This window comes from Odontesthes bonariensis, chromosome 20, assembly GCF_027942865.1.
Source record: "Odontesthes bonariensis isolate fOdoBon6 chromosome 20, fOdoBon6.hap1, whole genome shotgun sequence".
Lineage (NCBI taxonomy): Eukaryota > Metazoa > Chordata > Actinopteri > Atheriniformes > Atherinopsidae > Odontesthes > Odontesthes bonariensis.
In genome coordinates, this window is record NC_134525.1 from 17,400,121 (window position 1) to 17,427,319 (window position 27,199).

The 27,199-nt window shown below is 41.5% G+C and overlaps 4 protein-coding genes and 3 non-coding genes across 8 annotated transcripts; 6 read left to right on the top strand and 1 right to left on the bottom strand.

Annotated features, from left to right (window-relative positions):
* The first annotated feature begins 918 nt into the window (after positions 1-918).
* Positions 919-4,850, top strand: rpl7 (ribosomal protein L7). The gene is made up of 7 exons (XM_075452980.1): positions 919-956; positions 1,458-1,557; positions 1,660-1,826; positions 2,164-2,301; positions 3,752-3,861; positions 4,331-4,546; positions 4,803-4,850. The coding sequence occupies exons 1-6, from the start codon at positions 943-945 to the stop codon at positions 4,537-4,539; spliced, it is 738 nt and encodes a 245-aa protein (XP_075309095.1). The 5' UTR covers positions 919-942; the 3' UTR covers positions 4,540-4,546; positions 4,803-4,850.
* LOC142370540 (small nucleolar SNORD12/SNORD106) lies at positions 2,460-2,551 on the top strand. The gene has a single exon (XR_012767868.1). It is a non-coding gene; the product is annotated as a small nucleolar SNORD12/SNORD106 (small nucleolar RNA).
* LOC142370534 (small nucleolar SNORD12/SNORD106) lies at positions 4,078-4,169 on the top strand. The gene has a single exon (XR_012767863.1). It is a non-coding gene; the product is annotated as a small nucleolar SNORD12/SNORD106 (small nucleolar RNA).
* LOC142370541 (small nucleolar SNORD12/SNORD106) lies at positions 4,597-4,689 on the top strand. Its single transcript, XR_012767869.1, has one exon. It is a non-coding gene; the product is annotated as a small nucleolar SNORD12/SNORD106 (small nucleolar RNA).
* A 328-nt stretch (positions 4,851-5,178) lies between the features above and the next one.
* On the top strand, positions 5,179-9,966 carry c20h8orf89 (chromosome 20 C8orf89 homolog). Its single transcript, XM_075452979.1, has 7 exons — positions 5,179-5,626; positions 5,736-5,781; positions 7,093-7,196; positions 7,454-7,592; positions 8,538-8,645; positions 8,756-8,811; positions 9,279-9,966. The coding sequence occupies exons 1-7, from the start codon at positions 5,428-5,430 to the stop codon at positions 9,416-9,418; spliced, it is 792 nt and encodes a 263-aa protein (XP_075309094.1). The 5' UTR covers positions 5,179-5,427; the 3' UTR covers positions 9,419-9,966.
* An 8,544-nt stretch (positions 9,967-18,510) lies between these two features.
* Positions 18,511-24,021, top strand: sbspon (somatomedin B and thrombospondin type 1 domain containing). 2 transcript variants are annotated; one of them, XM_075452591.1, is made up of 6 exons: positions 18,518-18,578; positions 18,663-19,147; positions 20,069-20,263; positions 20,372-20,450; positions 20,839-21,015; positions 21,926-24,021. In XM_075452591.1, exons 2-6 carry the CDS (start codon positions 18,922-18,924, stop codon positions 22,041-22,043), a joined length of 795 nt encoding a protein of 264 aa, XP_075308706.1. In that variant the 5' UTR covers positions 18,518-18,578; positions 18,663-18,921; the 3' UTR covers positions 22,044-24,021. The 2 variants fall into 2 exon arrangements, with proteins under 2 accessions (XP_075308705.1, XP_075308706.1); XM_075452590.1 differs by having other exon boundaries at positions 18,511-19,147.
* On the bottom strand, positions 21,145-27,071 carry terf1 (telomeric repeat binding factor (NIMA-interacting) 1). Its single transcript, XM_075452589.1, has 9 exons — positions 26,816-27,071; positions 25,661-25,756; positions 25,281-25,408; positions 24,853-24,939; positions 24,567-24,716; positions 23,315-23,424; positions 22,971-23,068; positions 22,756-22,826; positions 21,145-22,625 (listed from the first exon to the last, which is right to left on the bottom strand). The coding sequence occupies exons 1-9, from the start codon at positions 26,994-26,996 to the stop codon at positions 22,464-22,466; spliced, it is 1,083 nt and encodes a 360-aa protein (XP_075308704.1). The 5' UTR covers positions 26,997-27,071; the 3' UTR covers positions 21,145-22,463.
* Between the last annotated feature and the right edge of the window lie 128 nt (positions 27,072-27,199).

Here is a 27,199-nt window from a genome sequence, read left to right on the forward strand (position 1 = left end):
TGAGGAGGGAGAGTGGCAACGACTGATGGAAGAGTCCTCAAGACGCTGCAAATGAAAGCCTCACTCATTTTTATTGCAATACAAGAAGAGATGGCCCGCTTCTTCTAAAACTCTGTCAGAGGGGAAATAAGTCAGAGATGAACATGACGGGCAAATTTTCTCTCGAATAAAAACACACCTGGATTTTAAATGGGAAGATAGTCCCACAGTTTGCACACTAAATAAAATAAGGAAACATGTGGGTTAGCCAAATGGAAACAGTCAAGGAAAGAATGGCAAAGCTGTAGCCAAGTCTGACTTCTGAATCAGCTCCAAAGTCAATTTTTCATTAATGCATCTTTAACTGTAAAGGGCCTCCAAAGTCAACACCATTAGTGGTTTACATTGCATTATGTACGGATTTCATAACTGTCGCAGTGCCTGTGCTGCACAGAACTATACGTGTTATGCATCTCCAGTGAGAGTGGCTGCAAAGGCAATCCTCTGACCCTCTCCACGGATGCTTTTCCTGCTTTGATCGGTGAGACGTTTGCTCCCTCTGCTGGCTGACGAGGGCGTGACCGTCACACGCAGCGTTTAGATGGAAAGAGTAGCATTTCAAACTGCAATACGCTTTCGTGTCACAGTGTTAAAAATCGCGCCTGGAACGCCGTGAAATAGGCGTATGTCAAAGTAGAAATTTATATAATAAAAGTACCTTAAATAAAAAAATATTATTTATATCATTATTGATGTTGTCATTATCATCATTGTTGATTTTGTTGACTAGTTAGCTTACCAGACCTGACATTTTCAATTTTTAGGCCATTTAATTTTATTATAGAATATTTATTTTGACATGAAAACATTGCAGTCAGGCACCTGGAAGGACACCCCGTGCAGGTCCGAAATCCTTTAACGCAGACATGCGCAAAAGAAAATTTCTCTTTCTCGGTGATCGCAATGGCGGACGCAGAGTGAGTGTTTCCCTCTGTTTAAAATCTAAACACATCCAGTAATGAAACGGCCACATTTGAACATTTTTATTGTACAGATAAGATGTTTAGTTCGTATTCACTGTATTAATGGCAGTATTATCAAGGATGATGAACATTTACAGTTAGTTTCAAATGATAGAGTGTGTCCGTTTAGCATCATACAACATGGCAGTCTATCCTGCCTGCGTGCGGTTTAGAAATACATTGTATGTTTTTTTAATGGGAGTAAAGATAATAATGAAGCATGTGAATATGTGGTAGACTTAATAATAGACCAACTTACCTCGTAGCAAAGTTAATCGTTCTCGGGTATACCTATCTCAGTGGAAGCCGGCAACTGTAAGACTAGCAAGCTAACAGCCACTTAGTAGCGGTGATGATGAGACACGACACTTAAGCAAGTTAGCTGTCTCCATTGTAGACACTGTCAACGTGTTTTTTTTTTTTTTTTGTCCTTATTTCTTGATAATGTTTTGACAGAAAAAAGGTGAAGGCGGTCCCTGAGAGCCTTTTAAAAAGGCGAAAGGCCTTCGCCGCCATAAAGGCCATGCGCGTCAAGAAGGTCCTGGCTGAAAAAAAGGTAAGAGAAGGAGCATGTGTGTAGTTAAGCGTTTTCATTGCGTGGCAGAAGGTTGTGGACACGTTCCTGAACTGCTCGGAAATGTGTTGCTGCTATGTGCAGGTCCGCAAGGTGACCAGGAAACTGATCTACAAGAGGGCTGAGAAGTACCACAAGGAGTACAGGCAGATGTACAGGCGTGAGATCCGCCTTGCCCGTATGGCTCGCAAAGTGGGAAACTACTACGTTCCAGCCGAGCCCAAACTAGCCTTTGTCGTCAGGATCAGAGGGTGAGTGGTTCATACTTTGTTATGACAGACTGGTTGGATTTACAAGGATTGCTACTTTATACACAATACCTTTAAGCCCAAGCATGTTTAATGCAATGTGCTGTTAAAAGAGAACCGTTGCCACATTGGTTTAAAGTAGCAATCCATGTAAATATGTTGTATGGGAATACAGTTGAGTGGTTAATGATGTATACTCTTTCCCCGACTTATCGACTATGGTGATACAGATTTGTAACATAAGCCAATTATTTTCTGAAACCACCCTCAGTGCCTTTTAACGGGTCACTCAAGTTCTCATCATCCGAGTAACTAATCAACAGTGATCTTTGCCTTCCAGTATCAACGGTGTCAGCCCGAAGGTCCGCAAAGTTCTGCAGCTGCTCCGCCTGCGCCAGATCTTCAACGGTGTGTTTGTCAAGCTGAACAAGGCCTCAATCAACATGCTCAGGATTGCAGAGCCTTACATTGCTTGGGGGTAAGGTTATTAATGCCAGACGTAGCTGTGCAATCTGATCAAATGTGTTCTCATCCTGGTACCTGTTGAACCTTTTTTTTTTTTTTTTTTTTAAAGCTCATAAAGAAACATTGAGCTGAGAATCCAGGACCATTGACGTAGAGTTGGACAAGTTGTAGAATGTGGTTAATGATGCTGAACTTTTTTCCCCATCATATCGGCCATGGTGAAAACCAGCTGAAATTTAGCCAGTTTTGTCTGAAACCACATTTCTATGATTTTAATATTTACACATCTGTATTATCTTTAATTTCTTGTGTTAAGCATATTGCTGTTCGTTGTGGTTTGTACGGGGCTGAAACCAGTTGTTTCAATTTCTTCTGAGAGAAATTACACCATTACTGGAGGATGTAAAAGATTTTATTTCCAAGAAAAACAGACCACCTGCGCAAGAAGAAGAAAAAAAACCACCCAGTGTCTGTCTTATAGAGATCATGGTTACACTAAAATAAAACTTAAATGAGTAAGAACCAATTTTAAAAAAAAAAAAAGGAATGTTTCTGCTACTTATGACTACTGCTATGTAGTACTCTGACCTGAAATTACCGGCCAGAAATAACAGTTAGTGCACTCTCAGCTTCCAGATGTGGTGGGGGGGGGGTTCTCACAGTGTAGTCACTCGGAACAGGAGAACAGTGAATGTTCACCGATGCGACACTAGATTTTTACATTTTTCACTTAGGCCATAGATGGGTATTTTCGTTGGCACTATATTTTCTTATTGGCTTTATATAAATTGAGCAGCGGCTGCGCACCGCCTGCACAACCCTGATGTTCTTCAGGTGTTGTGGTAAATAATCTGACACAAAGGCTAACTAGTGTAGAAACTCAATATAGCGTTTGCTATATAAAGGCGTTAGTTATTTTAGATTAACATATAGCTTCTGCCTTGACACGTGTACACATGGCTGGACATAATTGCTACAATCATTTAAATGGGTTCATCTGGGTGATGGAAGGCCAGAATGTAACTTTTTGTTGGTGAACGTGCACACCGTGATGCTGTTGGTCAGTAACTCCTTACTGTGGACTGTGATGCAAAACTGTAGTATTGCATAGTAAACTGTAGTATTGCATAGTAAACTGTAGTATTGCATATGGCGCTCTGTCATGTGTAGTTGTTTGCTGTTGCGTGAACGTCTGGTCCAGGCACCTGCAGTCACTGAATATAATCTTCTTTTGAGTGAAACCACATGTTCAGAGGGGATTGGGTGGTAGATACCTCAACTTCATTTATTGGAAGAGCTTAAAGAATGCATTTATTGTGTAACATTTCACAATTTTGGGGCATTTGGTAACCAATGAAATTTCAAGGATTCTATGTTAATAACGGCTGTGCAAAAATGGCCTGTGTTGTATAATGATCAGACTTTATTTGAAACCAATCATGTTCTTCGTGTCGTTTCCTCAGATACCCCAACTTGAAGTCTGTGCGTGAGCTCATCTACAAACGTGGCCATGGCAGAATGAGGAAACAGCGTATCGCCCTCACAGACAACGCTTTGGTGGAGAAGGCCCTCGGTATGAAAACAGCTCTGCTCACATCCTGTTTTTACAAGCTTTTTCTAATCAGTCGAGCTTTATTCCTCAGGAATTAATGATTGAAGAAAAGCGAATGAGAGGAGGATTTTTCTAGGTTCATTAGTTTGATCATGTTTGCCGTTTATTGTTCTTTGATCCTAAAATGGACATTTAATGGTTCAACTCAATACACTTTGTTATAAAGACCTGGCTCCTTATGTGGTTTATGATGCACACTTTTTTCCCCGTCTTATCGACCTTGGTGAGAAAAATCCTGAAACTTTGCCAGTTGTGTCTGAAACCACATGCCGGTCCAGCATTTAGCTGATAGCAAGCTTAGTGAATTTGGTCTGACTTTGGAAACTGCAGAAAACTGAATCGTTTTGTTTTTACATTTAAGACTTTGTTGAATGCTCATTTTGCTCAGTGACTATAATTGACTGTACATCTGTTACTTTTTAATCTGCAGGCAAATATGGCATCATCAGTGTTGAGGACCTCATCCATGAGATCTACACAGTTGGCAAGAACTTCAAGCCCGCCAACAACTTCCTGTGGCCCTTCAAGCTGTCGTCACCCCGTGGTGGTATGAACAAGAAGACCACACACTTTGTGGAGGGAGGTGACGCTGGCAACAGGGAGGACCAGATCAACAGAATGATCCGAAGGATGAACTAAAGTTATGGTGAGTTGTAGAAATGGCACGTGGGTCTTGAAAATAAACACGAACTCTGAGATGTGGTTAATGATGCAGATTCTTTTTTCCCCATCTTATCGACTGTGCTGAAAACCAGCTGTTAATAAGCCAATCATGTCTGAAACCACATCTTTGCTGTTAAGCTTGAAAACTGGATATATTTCAGAAAAAATATATTGTATTCACTGTACTGCTTTTACTAAACATCTTTTAAACTAAACATTTTTTTCTTTCAAATTTTCAGGTTTTTCAAAGGACTCGATGTACAATAAAAAAACGTGAAAAAAAATGGGATTTTTGTCAGTGTGACTTCTTCTTGCATCAACTGCTGTCTCATGCATGTACAATTATTACTGATTATAGAATTATTTTAGCACATTACACACAGAAAAAAACCCCACCAAATTCAAGTCATTCTTATGTCTTAGGATCTATTTTTCCTCTGATTAGTGTTTGGATATTCAAAACCTGTAAAATTAAGTGGGCGATGAAGGATTTAACTTTCACAGTAGAAAAAAAGATATTAAGGATATGTTTTACAAATGAATACTATTAAGGGCCAAAATATATTTTCGTTATTGAAAATTCTAATTCTCGGAACAGAAATGGCTGTCGCGGATAATTGTATTGGGGAGTATTTAAGCTTTTTGACAGCTGACCTAAAATGAAATTTGTGACAGACTGCGGGCAATGATGAAGCTCGTTTCCATAGTGACGCAGTAACTCGGTAGCCTTTTACCATAGAGAGCTGCAGCCTAGCATTACCACTCAGGGATAGCTGGAGTTAACCTAGAAACCTTTAACCATGGTGAGGTGTACCTTTACATTGAGGCAATGTCAGCGGTAGGTGTTTGCGTGGCAGCCCCAACATGATGACCTACCGGGTAAACGCGTCGATACCTACCGCAAAGGCATTAATATCCGAGGGAAGCTCGAGTTGCAGCCAGCGGGGCCCCGATGCTCCTGGATACCCGACCTACAGGATCTTAGGGATGGGAGCGGGTGGAGGACGAGAAGCTTTCAGGCAAAATCAAATGAGGAAATTTCCTGTGATGCCACCCCTGAGCAGTGAGTCCGCGTGCTCCATAAACGCACCTAACTGGTTCAGAGGCAGACAGCTAGCTTAGCGGCTGTTAAATATGTGCTGTAAATATGTGTGTGTACCGTGTGTCTGTAGGGTCCAGGGACGGGAAAGCCTTATTGAGCGGCTTCGTAGTTGGAAGGTAAGACGTATGGAAAAAAAAAAAAAAAAAAAGTGATTTTATCCTTCAACATGGCCCACATGATAAAGACGGGTAGCTTTGGCGTTTCTGCATTAATGTAACACTGAAGTTTCACAGCAAATATCCACATTCAGTTATCATGGCACGTCTGAAGACTCCTGTTTAGCAGTGGCAACAAAACCTATCCGAGTATTTATGATGGTACCTACAATAGCATAATACACAGTAGCCTACACTTTTGGGAATAATTTGATAGTGACTCGTTTCTATTTGTGCCGTCTACTAAAACACTTTCACGCTACAGTTTCTACCGATTGTGGGCTTAACGGTTCAGGGTCGACGTTAATTGAAGGGTGTTCGCATCTACATTTGAGCAAGCAACTTGGGCTAAATGCCCCCTGTGGGCCCAGGTGAACAACAGCAAATGAAATGTAATTTTTTTTTTTTAAGGATCCTTTGGTATTGTAATTGTGGGTCTCCTTAGTTTTGCATTCAACAAATGATACACACCTCCTGTGGGTTGAGATCAGGAATATTCCACTACTTTACCTTCAAAAACTGCAAAGTTTCTCTCTCAGTATTAATTCATCGTTCATCTGTTGTGGAGCACTGTTCAGTCCACATTGGTTCAGTTTAGCTGACAGTAAATCTTTCAACACAATGAGCAGGTGTCACCAGAAGCCGCATGTCCTGTGCATCACTTTTCTTTGTTATGCTGTGGAACATGAACCTTTTCCATACTTTTCCCTCTTTACTTTATAAAACCTGCCTGGAGAATCCGCTGTAGAGATGCTCTGGCTTTTTAAGATGTTTTCCAGCATCTTTAGTGTTGTTATTGTTTTTTACCCCCTGTAGGGGTGCTCTGGTGAAGTGTTTTCTTTACGGTAAACATGGGTAATCAAATATTTAACCTCCTAAACATTTTTTTATTTTTTTTTACTGGATTGTGCAACCGTGCATGTCCAGATCTCTTTGTTTAGCTTCGCAGCAACAACCTCCAAAGGCAAATGCCACACATGGCGACACCGAGGCTTTCGCCTAGTTAATTGAAAATGAAATAATGAAGGAACAGCCCACCCCTGTTACCTGTTACCTGTTACCTTCAAACCTTTCGGGGAAAAAAAAGATTCTACACATGAAAGATTCTTTCAGTTTGGATGGGAGTACCTATAAAGGACAGCTAAGTTTCTCAACTGTAAGCACACATTAAATTATAAAACTGTATGCTGAATATGCTCTGTTCAGCGGCCATAGGTCATAGCCGTCTCTGTATTGCAGATGGTATTCAACTAATATTTTTTCTTTCTTCAGTCAATACAGGACTCCGAGCTTGACAAAAGATGACAAACTGGATTCAGACAATATTGACCACATGAAGGACATCTGCGGGAGGCACTTTCTGTTCGATAAAACATGTAAGGAGTGCATGGTGGAGGTCGCCTTTTCATTCTCACACTCAAAAACGTGTTGGATTTGGGGTGTGTGGCCAGCCTGTAAACTAACTGCCAGCAGGTGGGGTTGTCGTCATGTATGGAGAGCCCAGATCCCCCTTCAGTGGATACTTATTAGAAGCATAAAGATGTTACTTTACCTTCGACTGCCGTCTTTCTTTAAGAATGAATCCCTTGATGTCAGATATACTGAAAGGCTCATTTATTGTTGTTTTGGTTAGGTGTGAGGTTAGAGAGGACCAGAACTGTCATTCCTCCACTGCCAAGAGACTACCGTGTGCACCGATCTGCTAACTGTCATCCCTTCAGCCTCTCTAAGGAGCTGTCCCACAGCCGTGCAGGGCAGTCCTTCACCCTGGGGTAACCAGTGAATTAACATCAGTCCACTAGATGTGGCTTTATTTTCCTTGTACCCCAATTCCAAAAGAGTTGGAATGGGTTGTAAAATATGAATAAAAACAGAGTACAATCATTTGTAAATCTCATAAATCAATACTTATTTCACAATAGAACAGAGGAAACTGTTGTCTTGAATTTGATGGAGGTAAGATGTCTCAAAAAAAGCTTCCAAAGTCAAAACCATCCCCTCGCCTTTTAACAGCAGTCTGCGATCATCTTTGAACTGAGACCACTTGTTGGACCTCTGGAAGAGGAATGTTGCCCCACTCCTGTCTGATGTTGGGTCTTCTTTATTGTATATTTTTGTATGTACATGATGGAATATTCAGTCGTCTACGTTGAGAGACGTTATTCTGAAATTGCCCAACTAAAAAAAAAAACTGCATCTGCAGCAGATGCAGTTTTTCGCAGATCGCTGAGCCTCTGCCCATTTTTACCTCTGTGAGACTCGGCCTCTCTTAGGTGCTCTTTTTAAGTTCAGTCATGTCACTGACATGTTGCTCACCTAACCCATCCTAATTAGTTGTAATACGTTGATCCAGTTGCTTTGTTTTTAGTGTCCGTTACTTTTGCCAGCCTTTTGTTGCCCCCATCCCAACTTTTGAGACGTGTTGCTGCCATCAAATTCAAGATGATAATTCAAGATAATTTTTTCCACGAAGAAGTCAAATTTCTCACTTTCAACATTTGCCGTGATGTACCGTGAACCAAATTTAGTCTTGTGGCATTTGCTAATCTCTGCAATTTGGCAACTGTTGTGGAGCTGGGGTTGTATTTGTATTCAGCTGCACAGAATATAGTAATCCAAGTTTAAGAGGTCGTGCTGGTCTAAATCCTGTCTCCTTGAAGCATGCGGCACTATGTTTCAGATAGTGTCTTAAAAATGTTTTTATACCCGTCTTCCAGTTACCCTGGAAGATATGAGGTGAACACCAGTCCAGCCATTCCCATTTCCTCCCCTTTAGCCCTCAATGGCAGGAACAACTTCTCAGTTGAGAGCTGCAAGCTCAGCAGGTATTTCTGGCTTTCTGAACTAAACCTGACCACACAGATAAATGGTGTTCTCAATTATTTCTAAACTCTTGCCACCTCTGCTCTTCCTCTGTTTTTCCTCTGTTCTGCAGGCCTAAGGTGAACTATCCCTCCTACCACCCAATGACTGTTAAAGACAATCAGAAAAGTAAGTTATTTTAATGATAGGACATTACGGGACAGGGTTTGATCATTCACATTTGATTGTTAATGTGTAACTACATAGACTTCCCTGCGGTCAGAACACAGTTTGCGTAGAAGGACGTAGTCCAGCCTTCAACGTGTAATTAGTGTTTCAGTCTTTAAGTTTAAAGCACTGTCCCTGCACCTCATTCCAGTCAAGTTCCAGTCAATTTTTCCAGTGAAAAAAAATTTCTCAGAGCACTGTGTCATTATGTCTTAATATAACTGGTTCCAGTCTTTCTTTCCATTTTTTTAACGTCAAACATGCTCCGTTTGCTTTCACTTTTTCACTAAAATGCATAAAACGAAGAATCCGAGATTTGATCTTAAACTGATACACCCTACTTCACCAACTCTAGTGGTGAAAAGTCTTGTTTTTTTCCCCATGCATTCTTCTTTCCATCTCCTCTGTCCCTTGTTGCTTCCATCCAGGCCAGTCCTATCCAGACCCAGTGGTTGGAGCCTCTCGCGCTTTCATCCACCGGTTATCCGAACTGTCCTCATTGGAGGGGGAGACGGTGAGACAAGATAAGCTCAAGAATTTGAGGAAATCTCGAAAACCTCCATCCTGACAATCACCTCCCACCGAGTCACAGCGGTCCAGGATAAAAACGTTTGAGTCTGTGCCAACAACAGAACGAAATAAAACATTAAGGGCCCCGTGTTCATTTCAGTGGCTTGTTCTGACTGCGTGTTTGTCCTCTGTGATTTTGATTGGCTGCCTGACGTGGCTGCTCTTCACATTTTGGGATTCCTGACTCTCGTGGTTACATGTGATGTTGACTTTGGTAAATAGCGACATTTGCTTTTAACAATAAATGCCGATGATGATTTAAGTAAATCCCTTCGACACACGGTTTTCAGTGGTGTTCCTGTCGACATCTGCATGAAGATGCTCTATTTATCTTTCTAAAGGCTCGTAATGGCTGTTAAGTAACACTGTCATATTTCTCTTTCTCTGTACGATCGGTATACAGCAGATGCTCTCCATCCCGAGTCCTGAACTACAGCAGTCTGTCAGATAATACAAACACATATCTCAGCTTTGGTTAGTAAGTGAAATATATATGTACCTACTATATAGTTTAGGAGAACCCTTATTGTGCCTTGTTAAATGTCTTCCTGAAATGAAATAAATTTATTTTTGTTATTTTAAAGGACTTTTGCTTGTTTTTTCCCCCTCCTCCAACCCAGTTTAATAAAGGCAGTTTCACCCAGATTCTGGCACAGGCATTACATATCAACTACCATGACAATGAAAATGGCTAAAAGTGTGCGATGGAACATAATCTGCATTCTGGATCCACAAAACAGATACAAAAATGTGCCCCCAGATCTCAGAATGTGGTACTTTCCCACATAGCACATAGTTTTGCTTCTGCGTGCAGCTCATGTCTCTGAATAGTCTCGTTCATTGTTCTTCACAAAGACAGCAGTCATAGCATCTGTCTTTTTGTTTGGGGGTTACATATTAGCCTCGCTCATATCTCAAGATGATTTTGTGTTCTGTTTTGATCATTTGGTGATGATTCAGTTTGGACATCGGCTATTTGAATTTGTCTCACGTCAAAATCAGCAATCCTGAAACAGTGCTTCAATTGAAAGCATAGGTCAGTTGCATCTGTATTACTGTCCTGTGACAGAACACAGCTGAAGACACACCAGAAGAGTACGCCCCTCCAAACCTTGACTTTCATGTTGGCAGAGAAAGAGAAACCTAATCAGATTCCTCGCTTCAGGTTCTTCCACAAATGAGCTATTCAACTACAGTCGGTACATTTTCAAAGCACTCACTTTAGCCTTCTTTTACCATTCTCAGGTGGAGCTGCTACTTACCAGACTTCCTCCTCAGATTGAGGGCAGGCAGATGTTCCAGACGCTTTTCTTTTAGATTTGTGGATACCATCAAGACTTCATTGCTCCAATCCATCCTGCGGAGATATGGCAAATCAGGCCCAAACCATGAAACAACCACCACTAAGTTTCACGGATGGAATAAGAGTCTTAACTCTTGAATGCAGCGTTGTCCTTCACCCAAACATATCTTACTGTCGATTGGTAGAGTTCAGTGTCTTTGGAGGTAATTTTGTCTCCTTTTCCAGCCTCACGAGCTTCAGCAGAATTTTTTCTGTTTGTTAAACCCATGATAACAATTACAAATGTGTTGTGATGCTCAGACTTTGATTAGATCCTTGTTATGAATGAATCGGGGCACCGGCTTGCAAAACAAATGAATGGGTCGCCAGTCCATCACAGGGTCACACAGAGACAAACAACCATGCACTCGCACGCCTAGGGGCAATTTAGAACCAACAATTTACCTAACATGCAAGTTTTTGGACGACAGGGTGAAGCTGGAGAGGACCCACACATGCAAACTCCACAAAGAAATGCCTCTGCTGGAATTCGAACCAGGTACCCTCTTGTTGTGCGGTGACAGGGCTAACCACCACACCACCGTGCAGTCATCAAAGAAGATTTAGTCTTATTTGTTTAACTGGGTTCTCTTTACCTATATCAGACAATTTGATCAAGTTTCAAGTCATTTTCGTGTAAAAAAAACCCAAAAACAATCTATTGGCTTTTCATTTCCAAACACCACTGTCCCTTTCACAGTGTCCCGCAGGCTTGTTGAGATCATTTAGAGTGAGTGGAGGCAAATAGGTCCAAAAGCTTTCAGATCCTCAGTCAAAAGAGAAGCTTTCAAGAGAGTGATCAAAGATTTTTCTTTCAATGCTTTTTTTGTTCATTTTTTTTTAACATTGCTGATTGATTGAAGTAAAAAAAAAAAAGAGAGAGAGAATAGTCAACAAAGACTGGAAATGTCATGAAGATAGATTGAAGATATCTTTTTGAAACCAAACTGCCAGCTGTGTTTAATTTCAGGTACCATATCCCGCAAACTCCCTATTAAATACAAATGAGATGCTGTCGAACGTCAAGCTCTGTTTTTATACCTCCCTCCCTCTGGATAGTGAGGTGTTCATTTCAGGGACACACAGTGACCTAGAAACACAGATCCATCCCCTTATTCATGCTAAGTGAAGGGGCTGCAGTCAGGCTCAAACGGAGACCGGCTCTCCTTCTTCTTGCAGGTTTTTTTTTATGTCCCTTTCAAGTGTAGTGAAACAAAATGACCTGGAACAAACAGTCAACAATGGGGCCTTTAATAGGAGCTGTTCTGGGGCCTACCCACAAGTGGTTTATCATTTCACTGCAGCTCCATGGTCTTTAACCTCTGGGACCAAAGGTACAGTTGTCATTTAAATCAACTATGATCAGCTTTAAGGGATTCTAAGGCTTGTAATACAACAATTCCGTGTCATTATGACGATGTAATTTCCTCTTTATCACCAAACCCTTTATTGCCCATGCTTTTGCTCAAAATTGTAACCAAACTTTTATGTGTTTTTAACCGTAGGATTTGTAGGTAGAGCTGAGGTTAATAAAAGCTTGGTTGTGTTACTGTTTCACCTGACTTGATGGTATGCCGGTAGACCCTATCTGCAGGGATCTGAGAATGTGGCCTGTCTGCCAAATTCTAACTTTGCCAACGCCTCAAATCAAACCTGCCCCAAATACGTTTGGCTCATTATGAGAGGAAACAAAAGCCAGCTTGAGTCCCGGGACGAAGCTTTTTAACCTTGCAAATGTGCACCATGCGTTATTTGGTAGGTTAGAGCACAAACAGAGGTTACGTGCTTTTTTAAGCCAACTAGTTGCCAGCTGTGGCCTTGTGTGTAACAGACAGACATGAGAGTGATACAGTTTATCTCACCTAAGAAAGCCCAGTTCCAAAAATGAACTACTCCTTTAACAGTGATAGATCAAGGACTGTCAGACATGCTGCAAATCGGTGTTCTTGTTTTGCCACAAAAACATCCAGACAGAAGAAGTTGGTGTGAAACATTTTGTAATTCAATCAACGTATGATTTCAAATTGGACATATTTATCAGTGTTTCCCTGATTTTGAGCTGTATTAGTGTTAGCAATAATTTGTATGCATGGGTAGCTTTGACAGTTTTTTAACATCAACAATCAGAAGGCATCCGGACAGCCAATAAAGCGTCTTTCTTGCTGTGGCCCAATGTCCCAATGTGTGACGCATCAGAGCTTATTGGGTCACAAATACTCATTAGGGCCTTTTTGGTCAAAACCCTCAAGATAACAAAACCAATAATCCTTCCTGCAAAGATTTTACTGTGAAATCTGCTATTGACAAATATGAGTAAGGTGATGTTTGCTAAAAGAGAAGAAAGAGCAAAAAACAATCCCAGTAAATGATTTTCAATGCAAGTCTCTGCCACATAGCTTTTGCATTTTGTGATATTTCTATACGTTGCCCTTGGCAGTGCAACACACACATGCACACACAATGGTCTGGGGGTCTAACCTTCGTACCGCTCTTTGACATTTCATGATATGATTTATGGAATTTGCACTGATGGATGCTCCCTGTCTCCCGTAGTCATCATCATTACCTAAAGTTTCATTTCTCACCGAGGCAGGGGTCAGTCCCGCTCCCCGCCCACACATCTCGCCTCATCAGCCTGCCGCATCTACTGTCCGCACTGATTTACATACATATGGAACTATCTGCCACGGGGGGTGACTGATGATCGGACAGTTATTAGTGACGATATCAAGTTCAGGCGAGGGAAAAACTTTCATCAATATAACAGTCTTTGTTGTCATTGTATTGGCGCTACTCCAAGGTTAGCCAGCCAGCAGGGCGGCCACTAGTGTCATCAGTCCTCTGTGCTGCTTGGATCCCAGAGAGAGGTGCGTTATTATCCAGAAGCAGTAATGACCTGTAATTAATGGAGCATCTACATGGATGTACTGGATGTCTTACCATAACAGACTCTGCTGTAAGCTGGATGTGAAGGCCAAGACTACTTGCGAGTCATGATGTAATACAATCCTTAATATTAAAGAATTTGTGTTAATTTTGAACTCATTTGTATTTCATTTCCTTGCAGATAGTACAAAACCAAGATATTTCATGTTTTATCTCGTCATTTATCCATTAGTGATGCCACATTGTTCCAATTAGAAATTTTGTACACGTTTCTTTTGTATTGAAGACACGTCAGCACTGCAGGCAGGCCAGTCAGGTACCCCTGAATTCCTCAGCCACGCCTTTGTAATATGTGCACAATGTGGTTACCGAGTATCTTGAGAAAAGCACGGAAGTCCCTGAAAAAGAATGGCGGCCTATATTGATCTAAAACCTCGATGTACTTTTTAGCATTTAGAAGTGTAAATGGGGCTTGCCGAGCGCACTAATACAACCCCAATCCCATCACTGAGCCTTGCTTTTGGGCTTGTTGCAGATAACGGTCTGATTGGTCCTTTTAGACATTGTTCTGGAACCCTCTGAGTCCATTTCTGAGTCCTTATTGGTCTGTATTCAAGATGGCAGTATCTACTCTGCAATGGCTCATCCCAGATGCCTCCGAGCCCACAGAAGTTAACGCCACGTCTGAAAAAACTAACACAAGGCTTCTTGTTTCTGTCTTTTTGCAAAGTTTTAAAGTGAATGCATTTCCACATTGTAGTGCTCGACTAAGGTTTCCCACCGTAATCCCTTGCCAATACGGTTATATCAGCTAATGAAGGATTCATCAACTTCGGCTTGTGCAATTGCTTTTTGCACGCTCGCAGATTCTTGGAATACGTTAATGATATTCTGCACTGTGGAGGGAGACAGATGCGAACACCTTCCAAACTTTCTCTGAGGCACTTTGTTTTCAAACCATCACTGCTCAACGCAGACTGAGCCTTTAGCGGACACTCCTTTTGTGGGAAATTATGACTGCAACTGTTTTAAAAGTCCCAACTATTATTATTATATATTTTTGTCATGTTTCAAAAACTGAAGTAAATGCAAAAATTAATTTCATGGGACAAACACAAAATATCTTGGGTCCCTTCGGTTAATTTTCATTTCCCACGTTGTCCCAGTACTCCGGGTTCCTCCCACAGCCCAAGAACATGCATGTTAGGTTATTAGGTGACACTAGGAGTGAGTGTGAGTGTGGATGGTTGTTTGTCTCTGTGTGGCCCTGTGATGGACTGGCGACCTGTCCAGGGTGAACCCCGATGACAGCTGGGACAGGCTCCAGCTCTCCCAAGTTTGATTAAGCGGTTACAGAAAATGGATGGATGGATGGATGTTGTCCCAGTTTTCCTGATTATGGGTTTTCTATGCTGTGTATAATTCCCATAAATACACAAAATCCTCTGTATTCTTTGCAGCAAATCTCAATATTTCTGCCTTGATCTCATGGAGTCACCTGTTCACCATCCCTTATCTGTTCAACATCCTTTAAACTTTGCATTGATGACTCAAGCCAAGTCAAACACCCAACCCCTTAACTAATCAAATAATGACTCATGCAGCCCTGACACAGACAGGCACATTGTTTGCAAACAATAAGGTAAATTGCCAGTGCACGACTAAATCCAAGTTCCACAGAAATCCTGAAACACAGTGTAAATCACTCACACGCACTCAAAACCTCCCAAACACACAAATGTACATGCGGGTAGTAGCCACTCAGGGTTCAAAGGATAATGGACAAAGGCTTCCATTCATAATGGTGCTAATCAGGAAGGAACAAACACAGACTAATAAGTCTGAATTACTCTTTAGGTTAAAGAAGGTTGAAAAATGTTACTTATGTGATCTCACAAGGGTGTCAGAGTCAGTTTAAATTCACAAAACAGAGCGAGCTAAAAAAAAAAGTGAACTCTTAAACATGTCAACAAGTGTTTTGAAACTATAGCAACCTAGTGCTGCCATAGTGACAGCCACAGTTTGCATTCCCCATTTAGGCGTGATTGAGCTACAGGTCACCCTGCCATCTCCTTGACATCCAGAGAATGAAGTGGAGTCATGTTCGTTCCAAAGCTAATTCAATCAGTCTCCCTTTGTCTTTTCCCACCTCTGCTCTCATACACATTTATCAAATTCTTATGCGCATGTGTGCCCGCCTGCATGTGATCGGTCTGAACTGAGTCTTTGGCAAATTGAAAAAAATAGTTTGAGGACCGCAAACACACACAATTACTGAACATCTCGAGAGACACCAACACAGGCTCTTTTGCTTTCCACTTACTTAGACCAAGAAGACGCCAAGCAGGGTGTGTTATAATGGGAAGGCTGATTGTCTCTGACAAATGCACACCAAGGGCAGGAGGTCCATGCCGGGAGTCTGTCAGATGTAAAACACACATGCTTTGATGTGAACTTCCAACGTGCTAAAGCCATAGCAAACTTGTACAGCTGTACGTTTTGCATCAGTGGGCAGATCACATCAGCAGCACAACTGCACTGAACTGCATGTGCGTAGCTTATGTAAATGTAGTATAGCCTTACACAGACAAACTGTCATAGACTTCTGGATTTAAATATCCAAATCATGGTCAGGTACTTTAAAATCCGATGTGACTTTGGGTTCAACCTGCTCAACTTTAAAATACACGGATTCACACACATGCCTGGTAATGATGATTATGATGAAGATGAAGGCTATTACTGGCGCTTGACTTACCTGCTCCAAAGCAAAAGGAATCAAAAGGCTAAAGGAGACCCCACTATGCTCGAGCCTAATTTTAAAGATAGCAAAGTATTCAGATTATTACTAATGTCCGCTCCTTCTATGGTAAATGGGGCAGAATGGCTCATTCCTTGCAAATCCTCCCAGCAGAGGCATTGTTTATTTTTCCATGAGATGAACAAAGATCTATTTCAATAAAAGCTGACCTGCTTTAGAGTCCACATCTCTAGACAGTGAGGCTCCTTACTTCCTTAAGTGTGAAATATGGATTTTGCTTGTGCCTTCCAATTTGCTAACTGTTCTTCTCAGAGACTTCACATTTGAGTTTCCATCGTATCTGTTCTGTTATGTTAGAGAACTCATTTTTGTTATGTGACTTATATACGTATAATACGTAAGCTTCGCAGTTTTAACTTGTGAGCTTAATGGAGAACTGCGGTATTTTCAACATTAAGCCTATTTTATGAGTCGTCTGCAATGTTTTAGAACCCCCCTCACCGCTTTTTTGAATTTTACTGCTGTCTCCGGTATTTGCCTAATTTTGATTCATCTCAACCTGCTTCAGAATGGCAAGTCATGTGCATGTCAAAAAAGGTCTGTAAAAGCACCATAAACGTCCGTTTTCAAAATAATCAACTCACCGGAGTGGTTACTGGTGTGCACTGGTAATCCATATCAAATTTCGTTGCGAAAAGTTGCTTATTTGTTTATTTGGCAGCTCGTTCATGCTTGAACTATTTTCTTAGCGGTGGCGGAGTAATATCAACGAACATCCAGTACAAAATGTCAAATAAACACGACAGAAGCAACTTTTCGCAACGAAATTTGATATGGATTACCAGTGCACACCAGTAACCACTCCGGTGAGTTGATGATTTTGAAAACGGACGTTTATGGTGCTTTTACGGACCTTTTTGGACATGCATATGACTTGCCATTCTGAAGCAGGTTGAGATGAATCAAAATTAGGCAAATACCGGAGACAGCTAGCCTGGCTGACGCGTCCACATCTCGATGAGATGGTGCTCTGGGAACTAGGTGTGCATTTTCTCGTATTTGAGGCGTGGTTTACGAATGCCTAGAGCCGTTTATTGGGCGCTACGAATGTCTATCAAATGGCGTCTGGTTCTTCCCATGCTGCTTTGCGCGCGATTCATAGCCAATTGTATCACTCATACCAGATGACGTATGTAGAGCGACAGAAATTCGACGAGGAAGAAGAAGAAAAAAAAGTAAAATAAAAATAAACTTGCGCTTCTAAGCTACTTAAAACACTTTCTAAGGCTGCATCGAACGGTAACGTTGTGTCCGCTGCCATGTTGGATTAACACTCTACAAGCTTCGGTGTAGCGCATAGACGTCGTCATCGTCTTGCTGCCCACCCCCGTTCTGTGATTGGTTCCCTAACTCAGGCAAAAATAAGGGCGGTGGTTTCCAGGCTGCCTTTGCAGTGAGAATGAAATTGCGCGCAAAGCAGCATGGGAATTCCCAGGCTAGGAGACAGCAGTAAACATCAAAAAAGCGGTGAGGGGGGTTCTAAAACATTGCAGACGACTCATAAAAGAGGCTTAATGTTGAAAATACCGCAGTTCTCCTTTAAGAGGTGGTGTTGGCTGGAATTGTATACCTTTGCACAGAGCTAACGGTTTCCTCCTATTTTTTTAGTATTCGTGGTAAGCTAAGCTCATCAACTGCTAGCTTAACCATGTTACCTAAAATGTTTTGTTTATTTGGAGAATACACATTTGAGAAAAACAGACAAAACTATGCCTGACGTGTTTTTATTTTAAAAAAAACAAACACTGAAAGAGGCAGAGAGGTGAGAATGGTGGCTTTAGAGTTCTCAGTGGGCCCTATGGCACAATTGATTGGAGGCTTGCCAAATGCTCGCATTCCTCCCTTCCTTTTGGGACTCAGAGATCTGGGGTGGCAGTGAGCAACTGTGCCAGACTGGCATCAGGGTCACAGTTATTCTGAAGGGAAGTGATAAAGGAATTCAAAAGAACACGTAAACAAGAACAAGGCAGGTGAGAAAGTAAGAAAGAACAGTAGCAGGAGGGAAAGAACACAATAAGCAGCTCACCCCTCCCTTGTCCTACTGCCTCAGTCCCAAGCAAGACTGACTGGAGGGAGGTGCTCAGCTGGCAACAGGGAAAGAGACTCCAGGTCTGAGGAGAAAGCAAGCACACAACATTAGACATGGAAGTCTGATCCGTGCTGGTTGTTCTGAACTGTTGGCTGCTTTTGCAGAGCGGAGCGGTGTCTGGAGGGCAACACTGTGGACGGGCCAGACACAGGAGACAGACGCAGGAATTCCAGGTCACAAGGGCTCCTGTGGCAGAGCTCAGTCTTGGCTGGGCTTGTATTCCAACCTCTCACTCTCACGATCATGAGCGTGAACAAAGAAGAGTAGGAATAAACCCATTTAAAGCAGAAGCCACACAGCGGGGCAACCGAGGGTCGACAGCTTCATTTCAGGGGTCAACTACCGGCCTGACGACCACCACTTATGATGGGATCCTCTGTTACGCTTGCTTGTTGGTTGTTGGTGGTTGCTTCTCTAGGACAGAAGCACCTGGTGACTGGGGGATGCTCAGGGAAGTGCTGCAGGGGCAGAGACCTGAGTTGTTCGACCATAGACTGGAGGATGAACCGTGTGTACGGGACATGCTACTGTGACGAGGGCTGCATCAAAACCAAAGACTGCTGCTTTGACTACTTCACAGAGTGCCCAGGTGAGTGTTGAATGGAGAGACTGATTGGGGAATGAGGAATGAATCGCCTCTGTTCTGTACACGCTAACTTTATGGCACCACTCTGAGATGACACCAACTCTTGCTAAAAACACAAAATCTTTTGAAATGATCTTTCAACAGATACGACAAAAAAAAAAAAAAAAAAAAAGCTGGAGAGGAAGACTTATCAATATCCAGTCATTACTGGGGCTGCTTATCACACACTGCACCTTTAATTACATAGCCGAAAGGGTTGGACACATACCACATTTCATCATGCATGCAAAATTGGAACCTTAACCCAAACCCTATCTTTGGTCCCATCAAACTATGTGTGGTTTATTCTGTATTCTTCATCCTCTGACGACATTTTTACTTGTGTTTCTCCATCACAAAACTGCACAGCTTCATACACCAAATAATCCAGCCAGCTCTGTGTCTAACCCCATTTCAGTGGTCTGGCCCACATAATGGAATTAGTACAAATATTTGAAGAATGCGATTCTGTCAATCAGCTGTAGCAATTACAGTTCCAGTCAAACAAGCAGAGCGTACTTAATGTGCGTTATAGGCCGGTAGCCACCAAATCTACACGCTTAACACATCAAAGCGTGGTCAGCAAGCACAGAGAGCAACCGAGAAGAGAAAAAAATCACAGGACTCGGTCGCTGAATAGGTTGCTCACTTGGCTTACTCTCAAACCACTTGTAACAGAGCAGGGAACCCTGATACCACAAGTAACTACCAACGCTTCACTGATCTAAAGTTATTTCCTGGAAACTTAGCTGCGCGACAGAGTTTCACTTCAGCAATATAATTTTGCAGTCTACAAGAAGAGTTCAAAGCCCAACGCTTGCTGTTAATTGTAACATTGTGACTTGTAATGATGTTTCTCCCATGCTACTGGGCGCCAACATCCAGCTCAGGACTGTGCCGTGAGCAGCTGGAGCTTCTGGAGCGGATGCACCAAGCCCTGTGAGCCTTCCGTAAGAGTCCGTTTCCGTCAAATAGAGCAGCAGCCCAGTCACAGTGGAGAACCCTGCCCCAGCCTGAAGGAAAGCGCAGGCTGCAGGGAGTATAGAGACCACCAGGGCAGCCTCTGTGGACGCAACTCAGGTACGGCCAACATTGGATACATCCATTTCCATCACCCTGTTTGGCATCTCAAAATGGGTTTAACCCTGATCCCTTTAGGAGAAATAATTCATTCATTTCTATGATAAGGTACTGCGCTCATCAGCAGTTTGGAGTTTGGCAAAGGAAGGCCAAAGCATGACAGCTACGGAAACCCCCTGGATCCTGGGTAGGTTTTCATATCAGGCTTCTATAAAGCCTCTCTCTGTATTCTCAAACTGCTCTCGTCCTCAGGTGTCTGAATTCAAGAGATGAAAAGTTAAAAAAGGAAGCAATCCCTCAGCTGGTTGTATGTATACAGACTGTTAAATATGGCATCACTGAGGCCGGCAACAATCCTTTGAAACTAAATATTCAGGGCTGTCACGTGAAAAGCACATATTCAAAAAGTACATTGGGGAGTTTTGTGAGCAGTCCAGTTATCTATATGCTTAATTACTGTCACATTACATCAAATTATTGTGTCAAGCTTAGTTGCGTTTTTTCTTTTCTTTCTTGTGTCCAAATACTGCAGCGTAATTGTGTGTGACTTCAGTGACCATGCCTCTCCCTACTAGGTTCTGCATTGAATTCAAACTGGAATCACGAACACCATACTGCACGGTGGAGAACCGGCCACACACACTCTGGATGCGGTACATCTCAGAAGGATTTAAAGTGTGTGTGGCGTGCGAGCCTCCCGCCTTGCGAAACAATAGCGGCAGCTGCCAAGGAGATGGTCAGGAATCAGACAAGTATGAAAGTTATTAAGCCTTAAATGCGTCTTTTTTTTTTGTTTTTAAACCGACTAAGGACCTACAACCCTAATTCCAAAGAGTTGAGACAGTGTGTAAAATGTAATTTAAAACAAAATGCAATGGAAGTCTCATAAACCAATATTTTATTCACAATAGAATACAAAACACATAACTAATGTTAAAATTTAGTTAATTTACTGCTTCCTGAAACAAATTCGCTAACAGGCCAGTATCGCAATTGGGCCTAAAGAGAGCACCTTAGAGATATAAAGTCTCACAGAGCCGATGTTGGCCAGAGGTTTAGTGATCATATGTACACCCAGAAGTCATTGTGTGTGAACAAAGTAAATCATTTGCAGGGTAAAAGCTCATTTAAAATGGACAGAGGCAAATGGGTAAAATGTTTTTTTGGGGGTTAGATTAATTAAAATTAGTTTTTTGGAAATCATGAACACAGCATCCTGTAGATTTTGAGCAGCTCGAATCATACATCGGACAAGAATGGGACAAGATTCCCAGCAGCTGATCTCAGTTCTCAGATGTTTGCAGTCTGTTGTTAAATAAAAGGGGAAGTTACACAGTAGTAAACACGGCCTTGTTCTCCCTTTTTCCTTCAAAAACTTGTCTCTGAAATCAAATCTGAGATGTTCTTCATGAAATACAAATAAAATATTTTTCAACATTTGAGGTTTTTTTAGGGATCTGTTGGGAAAAGAACATCGATTTAAAGAGGTTTACTCATCACTGCATTGTTTCTATTTACATTTTTACTGTGTTCAATGTGTCTAAATAATTATACACACACACACACACACAAAGCTAAAAGTTATCTTGCCTCAAAGCAGAAAAAAAAGGACTTGTAATTGACAGAAAAGCACAACTATCATGTGGTGTCGCTGTGTTGCAGAGAAGCTGTGCTGCACTGGCAGGCGGTGGGGAACCCCCGGTGCAGCGGGACATGGAAGAAGGTCCAGAAAACGCAGCAGTGCACCTGCCCACCACAGCACAGCTTTGTCTTCATCTGAATCTTCAGTTCGCAAGAAGACCCGACGTCACCTGTTCGGATCAGATGCCAGGACACCACATGATTTCCTAAGAAGAGACTTAAGCCCCGAGGCTGGATTCCAACGTGCTGCGGAAAAATGATTCAAACGCAGCGCACAATCACTCCAAATTCTGCTCACATTACACAAAAAAAACCCTAACAACAACAAAAGGCTTTACATTTGCTACCCATCATGGCCACTCAAACACTCAAATAGTTCTGTTTTGAGCACCATCTGCTGGTATGACTTTTTTTTTTTTTTTGTACAAATGGAGCAGCAGCTGGGTGCATATGCTTCAGTAAAATTAAAGACAAATTCAAAAACTTAAGCCAGCCATTTTTCATTTTCTTTTATAAAAAAAAAAAAAAAAGGGGCGAAAAAATATTGTGTGCTTTCCCTTCAGTCCACTTGATGTGCGTTCGTTAAAACTCTCCAGCGGTCTTTTAGCATGGTGCCTGTGCGTCCTTCAAAGTCATGATCCATTAAGATAAGAGACCACTTCCCCTTGCCGTGACGTTTAACACCGTGCTCGAGATACGTGTCCAGCCGGGCGGTCCATTTCTAAAAAAAACAAAAACACATAGACATTATGTTTCTGCAGTTTCAGGCTCGGACTCAACGGAAAAGAAGGATCAGCTCTGAGATTATCGAACCAAACACACCAGAGAATGACCCCTGCGGTCCAACTTACCCTTGGTTTTGTTCTTGTTTTTTGTGCTGTGGAGGCTTCAGGTGACCTTTTGGATGTCATCTGAAACAACTCTGATGGCAGGAGATTTATAACCATTTAGCTTTTGTTCATACTTAAAAACATATGCAGGTTAACTTAAATTTTTTTTTTTTTTTAACAGAAATCGGGTTTTGTTGCAACAGATAAAAGCGTAACCGGGGAAGATTAAGGCATACCGGTTTTGGAGAGTCGCTTCACAGAAACGAAAGGCTTCTTGGCAGAATCGGGCGTCCACAGGTCAGTTATTTTCGTAGAAAGTAATTTCCGTTTTGTTCTGTCAAAGTGTCCCAAAATCATTTATTTAAAAATCCCCTTATGTGCAATACATATGCCATATATCAAGCCAAAACACATATACTGATTGAAAAGCAACACTTCCAACATCAATGTGAAGCCAAACATGGAAGCACCCCCATTCTTCCTGCTGGGTTATAATTTGCAGTGTATTGTTCAACAAAAAGCAGAAATAAATCATGACATTTTCAATGAGTAACGGAGGTGTGAGTGCACCGTTTCCTACTTTCTATCCTTCTGTGTTGATTTAATGGGCGTTTCTGAGAGAGAGCCATCCTGCGACACCACGTCCTCCAAATCCTCGGTGTTCTGGGTCTGGACCACCTCCGTCGCTGCCTAATTACACGCAAACAGTCACGAAGGTAAATCTATTTATGTAAAGTGCTAAACACACGCTCATCGTGGACATGAATGTCATGGCAATGCTGGCTCTTTTTGTCCTGGAAGAGAAGATTTTCTTTCCTTAAGACGGAGTCCGCATATTTTGACTAAACTTAAGATCAAGATCATACCAGAACCTTAATGTCAGCCTGCCTTATCCATCCCACAAATGCATTTAGTCCGAGTGTCCTGCTGAAGACCGTATGATGTTCAACAGTGTGTCTGTTGATGGTTTGAGGCATGTTTAACTCAGAGGTAAGCCTTCTCTTTCATCACTCCATGAACTTTTGCAAACTACAGCTGGCAGCTAAACAGCCCCAGAGTATGATCCCACCACCACCGTGCCGAACAGTTGGTAGTTTGTTGTGGGATTGAATGCCTCGTTTTTACGTTTTCTAAAGACAGCTTTAGCCTCGTTGCGCAACAACTCAATCTCAATATTGCTTGATGATTCAAATTTTCCCTGAGAAAGCTTTTTTTTTTGTGTGTCATGTGTCTGAATTTAGATTTTTGAGCCGCTACATACAAGTTTAATTTGAAGTGTTGCTTTCGAAGAACCCACAATAATTAAAGCTTCTTCACGAAATTCTTGGTGTTTTCTTACTGTTAAATGTGAATATTGCATTCATTCCAACACCGAAACCTCCACACGAAACTGTCATTCCATTCCTGTCAACTTTGTTCCCGAACCCCAGCTAAATGTTACCCTTTTATAGTCTTGTAAAACTCATTATTGCGACACTGTGAACAAAACTAATGAGCCCATTGCAATACCCTTCCATGTCTAATCTCCTAGAGGTCACCAGCTTTTGTGTTAATCACTCATGAAAAAAAATCCCAAATAAACAAGTCTGTTAGACCTCCCGGGAACAACCCTGCTGAATGTAGCAGTTTGCCCTTCCGACTAATTTCATGACAAATTGTTAATTAACTATGAATGATGAAGACACAACACCTTCAGGTGGCAGGAGAGCCTTAATCACAAAGGGCAATAGCACCCTGAACAACAGATGATACCAAATTTGAAAAAAAAAAAACACAGAATGCATTTGTCAGGTTTGGACATACGATACACTCAAATTACTCAAGTCCTGCACCTTAAGAAGATAGTCAGAGGGATTTTTCTCCAAGTAAGTATCCAAGTAGGACTGGACTGTCTCCTGCAGGCGGCTGAAGCTGAAGCTCATGAGGAAGGGGTGGTAAGTTTTCCTCTGAGCCACCACAGTTGACAGCTTGGCTCTTAAGTTCTATAAAGGAGAGTAAGAAAAGAAAAGAAAAAAACAATCAACTTCAAATACCAAGTCTATTTGTTTGAACACCAAACATGTAAGAAGAGGCCACGTGCTTGTGAAAAGGAAAAAAAAGAGACGAGAGAAAACCTACCTGTGGTAACTTATGGTGTTTGTCGAACCACTTGAGGACAGAGGAGGCTGAAGATCTTTGGCCTTTTTCCAAGCACACTGCCACAGACTAGGGATGGAGCAAACGTTTAAGCTTAAAAAACACTCAAAAGTGAGAACAACCTCAAACACAAGGAAGCAAACAAGTACTGGGAATCAAACTAATACAGTCAGAGAAGATTATGATGGATATCTAAAATGATTCTATCACACCAGGACACGTTAAGAGACACGTTTTTATATTCTAAAAAGAAATAATGCTGTCGGTGTCTTCCAGCAATAACAACAACAGTACGGAGAAATAATAATAATAATAATAATAATAATAATAATGACTTGGTTTTATATAGCGCCTTTCAAATAACCCAAGGTCGCTTAAAAACAAAATATCTCAATATACGGCAGATTTACCTGGACCAGCAAAAGAATGGTGATGTTTTTGAATAAACTTTCATCTGCCACAGTGTGCTCAAGGTTTGGCCATAATTTGGCAGCAGACATCAAAGGCATAACAGACTCGTCTTCTTCAAAAAGGACATCTGGAGGAAAGCAGATCGTTACTGTTTTTGTTGGTGTGTGCACAAAGAAACTACAGTCTGAACCCCTCATTTAAGCCTTCCGTTTCCAATGCCAGTTTACACAATTTGAAATGTGCTTTCATGAAAACTGGAATTAGATTGATATGGTGAGCATCCTAAAGACTGAAACTGTAACCGCCAGATAATTGTTTCAATTATGCTCAAGACTTGCCGAGGGTCTCGTTCAACTTCTGTCTGTCCAAAGCAACTTACCCAGCTGTTTTCCATGCATGACTCTTGCTAGAAAGGCACATATCAAGGTTTTCTCTTCATGGGAGTTTCCTCTTAGAGACGTTCTCTGAGAAATGGCTGAGAGAGAGCAAAAGTAACCTTAGTCTCGCAGCACCACAACACAAAACATACTTTCTCCTTGCGCATGTTACAAAAACATATCATAAAATATCAACTAAAAAAAGGACGGCAGGAGAGGCCACAGCAATATCAATTAATTAAAAAAAAAAACCCTGCAGCATGGATTGAGTGTGTGGGTGAGTCCTCTTTTTACAACCGATTATTTTGATTGAATCAGAGACTGGGACCATGCTGAAAGGACGCTCTGCTGTGATTGGTAGCTAAAGTAGTGACTTCTGAAAATACTCTGATACATGCCTCCAGTCTCCGCTCAGTTTACCTTTGGGTGATCTTCAGTAGACTTAAACGAACGTCCCAAAAAGGCATGAAAGTCTCTCCAATCATTTTAAATGTTTGAATAGCAGCTTATTGGTATTCTATTCGAGATTCAAGGGTTCTGATATCATAACCCACAGAGCTTTATTTCCAGGAGTCGCTGCTTTGAAACTTAATTTTTTTTTTTTAATGTATGACTGGAGTCCACAATAGATATTTTAGATATATACATTCGCTCTTACCCACCCTTTCCATCAAACTCACGTTGCAAATGCTGAAACTTTACTTTTTAAAAAAAGATTAGTTATATTAATGACGTTGCTTAGCAGTAGGAACTGATTACTGAGAGTTGTCGTAGCGACCGACCCGGGTCTGTTTGAGAGGAACACAGGAAAGTTAAGCAAAAGGGCCTTCAGTAACAGCAGAGCATCAACTGTGTATTTTCATTTCAAGTTCACACCTAAATTAAACTTTTACCCCATATAATTTAAAATACATTGTGACAATCTCTGTCCTTTCAGTAGCTCGTTCAAATACAACGACATATTTACACTGAACTTACGCATCACTTGTATGTTAAGTTTTGTTTTAAATTTTACAAGCTAACCATTAAACTAAACTAAATATGAAGCTAACACGACATATCTTGACAGTAAAAACACCACATACACAGTAGCACCGACGTGGTTTAACATGACGGAACTACGGCGGGCTGACGATTTAACTCGTTGATATACTCACTCTCAAAAGTTTTCAGCGTCTCGTTGAACTCATCCAGTTTTCCTTCTTTGAAATGCCGACACAAACTCACAAACATGAAGTCTAACATCCATTCTGTAACGACTGTGGTTACATCAGAAAAACTGACACTTTCTTTCGTACTATCTGCATCTGCAGGAGATTCGTTTTCTCTGCGGTCCATATTTGTTTCTTTTTTTTTTTTAAATGACGTCTTCCCTTTTCTAAACTGTTCATTTTCCGCGCGCCTTTTCTATTTTTTTTGTTGTTGTTGCTAGTTTGTCTTCATTTTACAGACTGCAGCGCCCCCTGTCGATTCGGAAGAAAATTAACTGTCCAGTGTAACGTGACAAAGATTTTAATGTGCTTTTAATGACTAAAACGGTT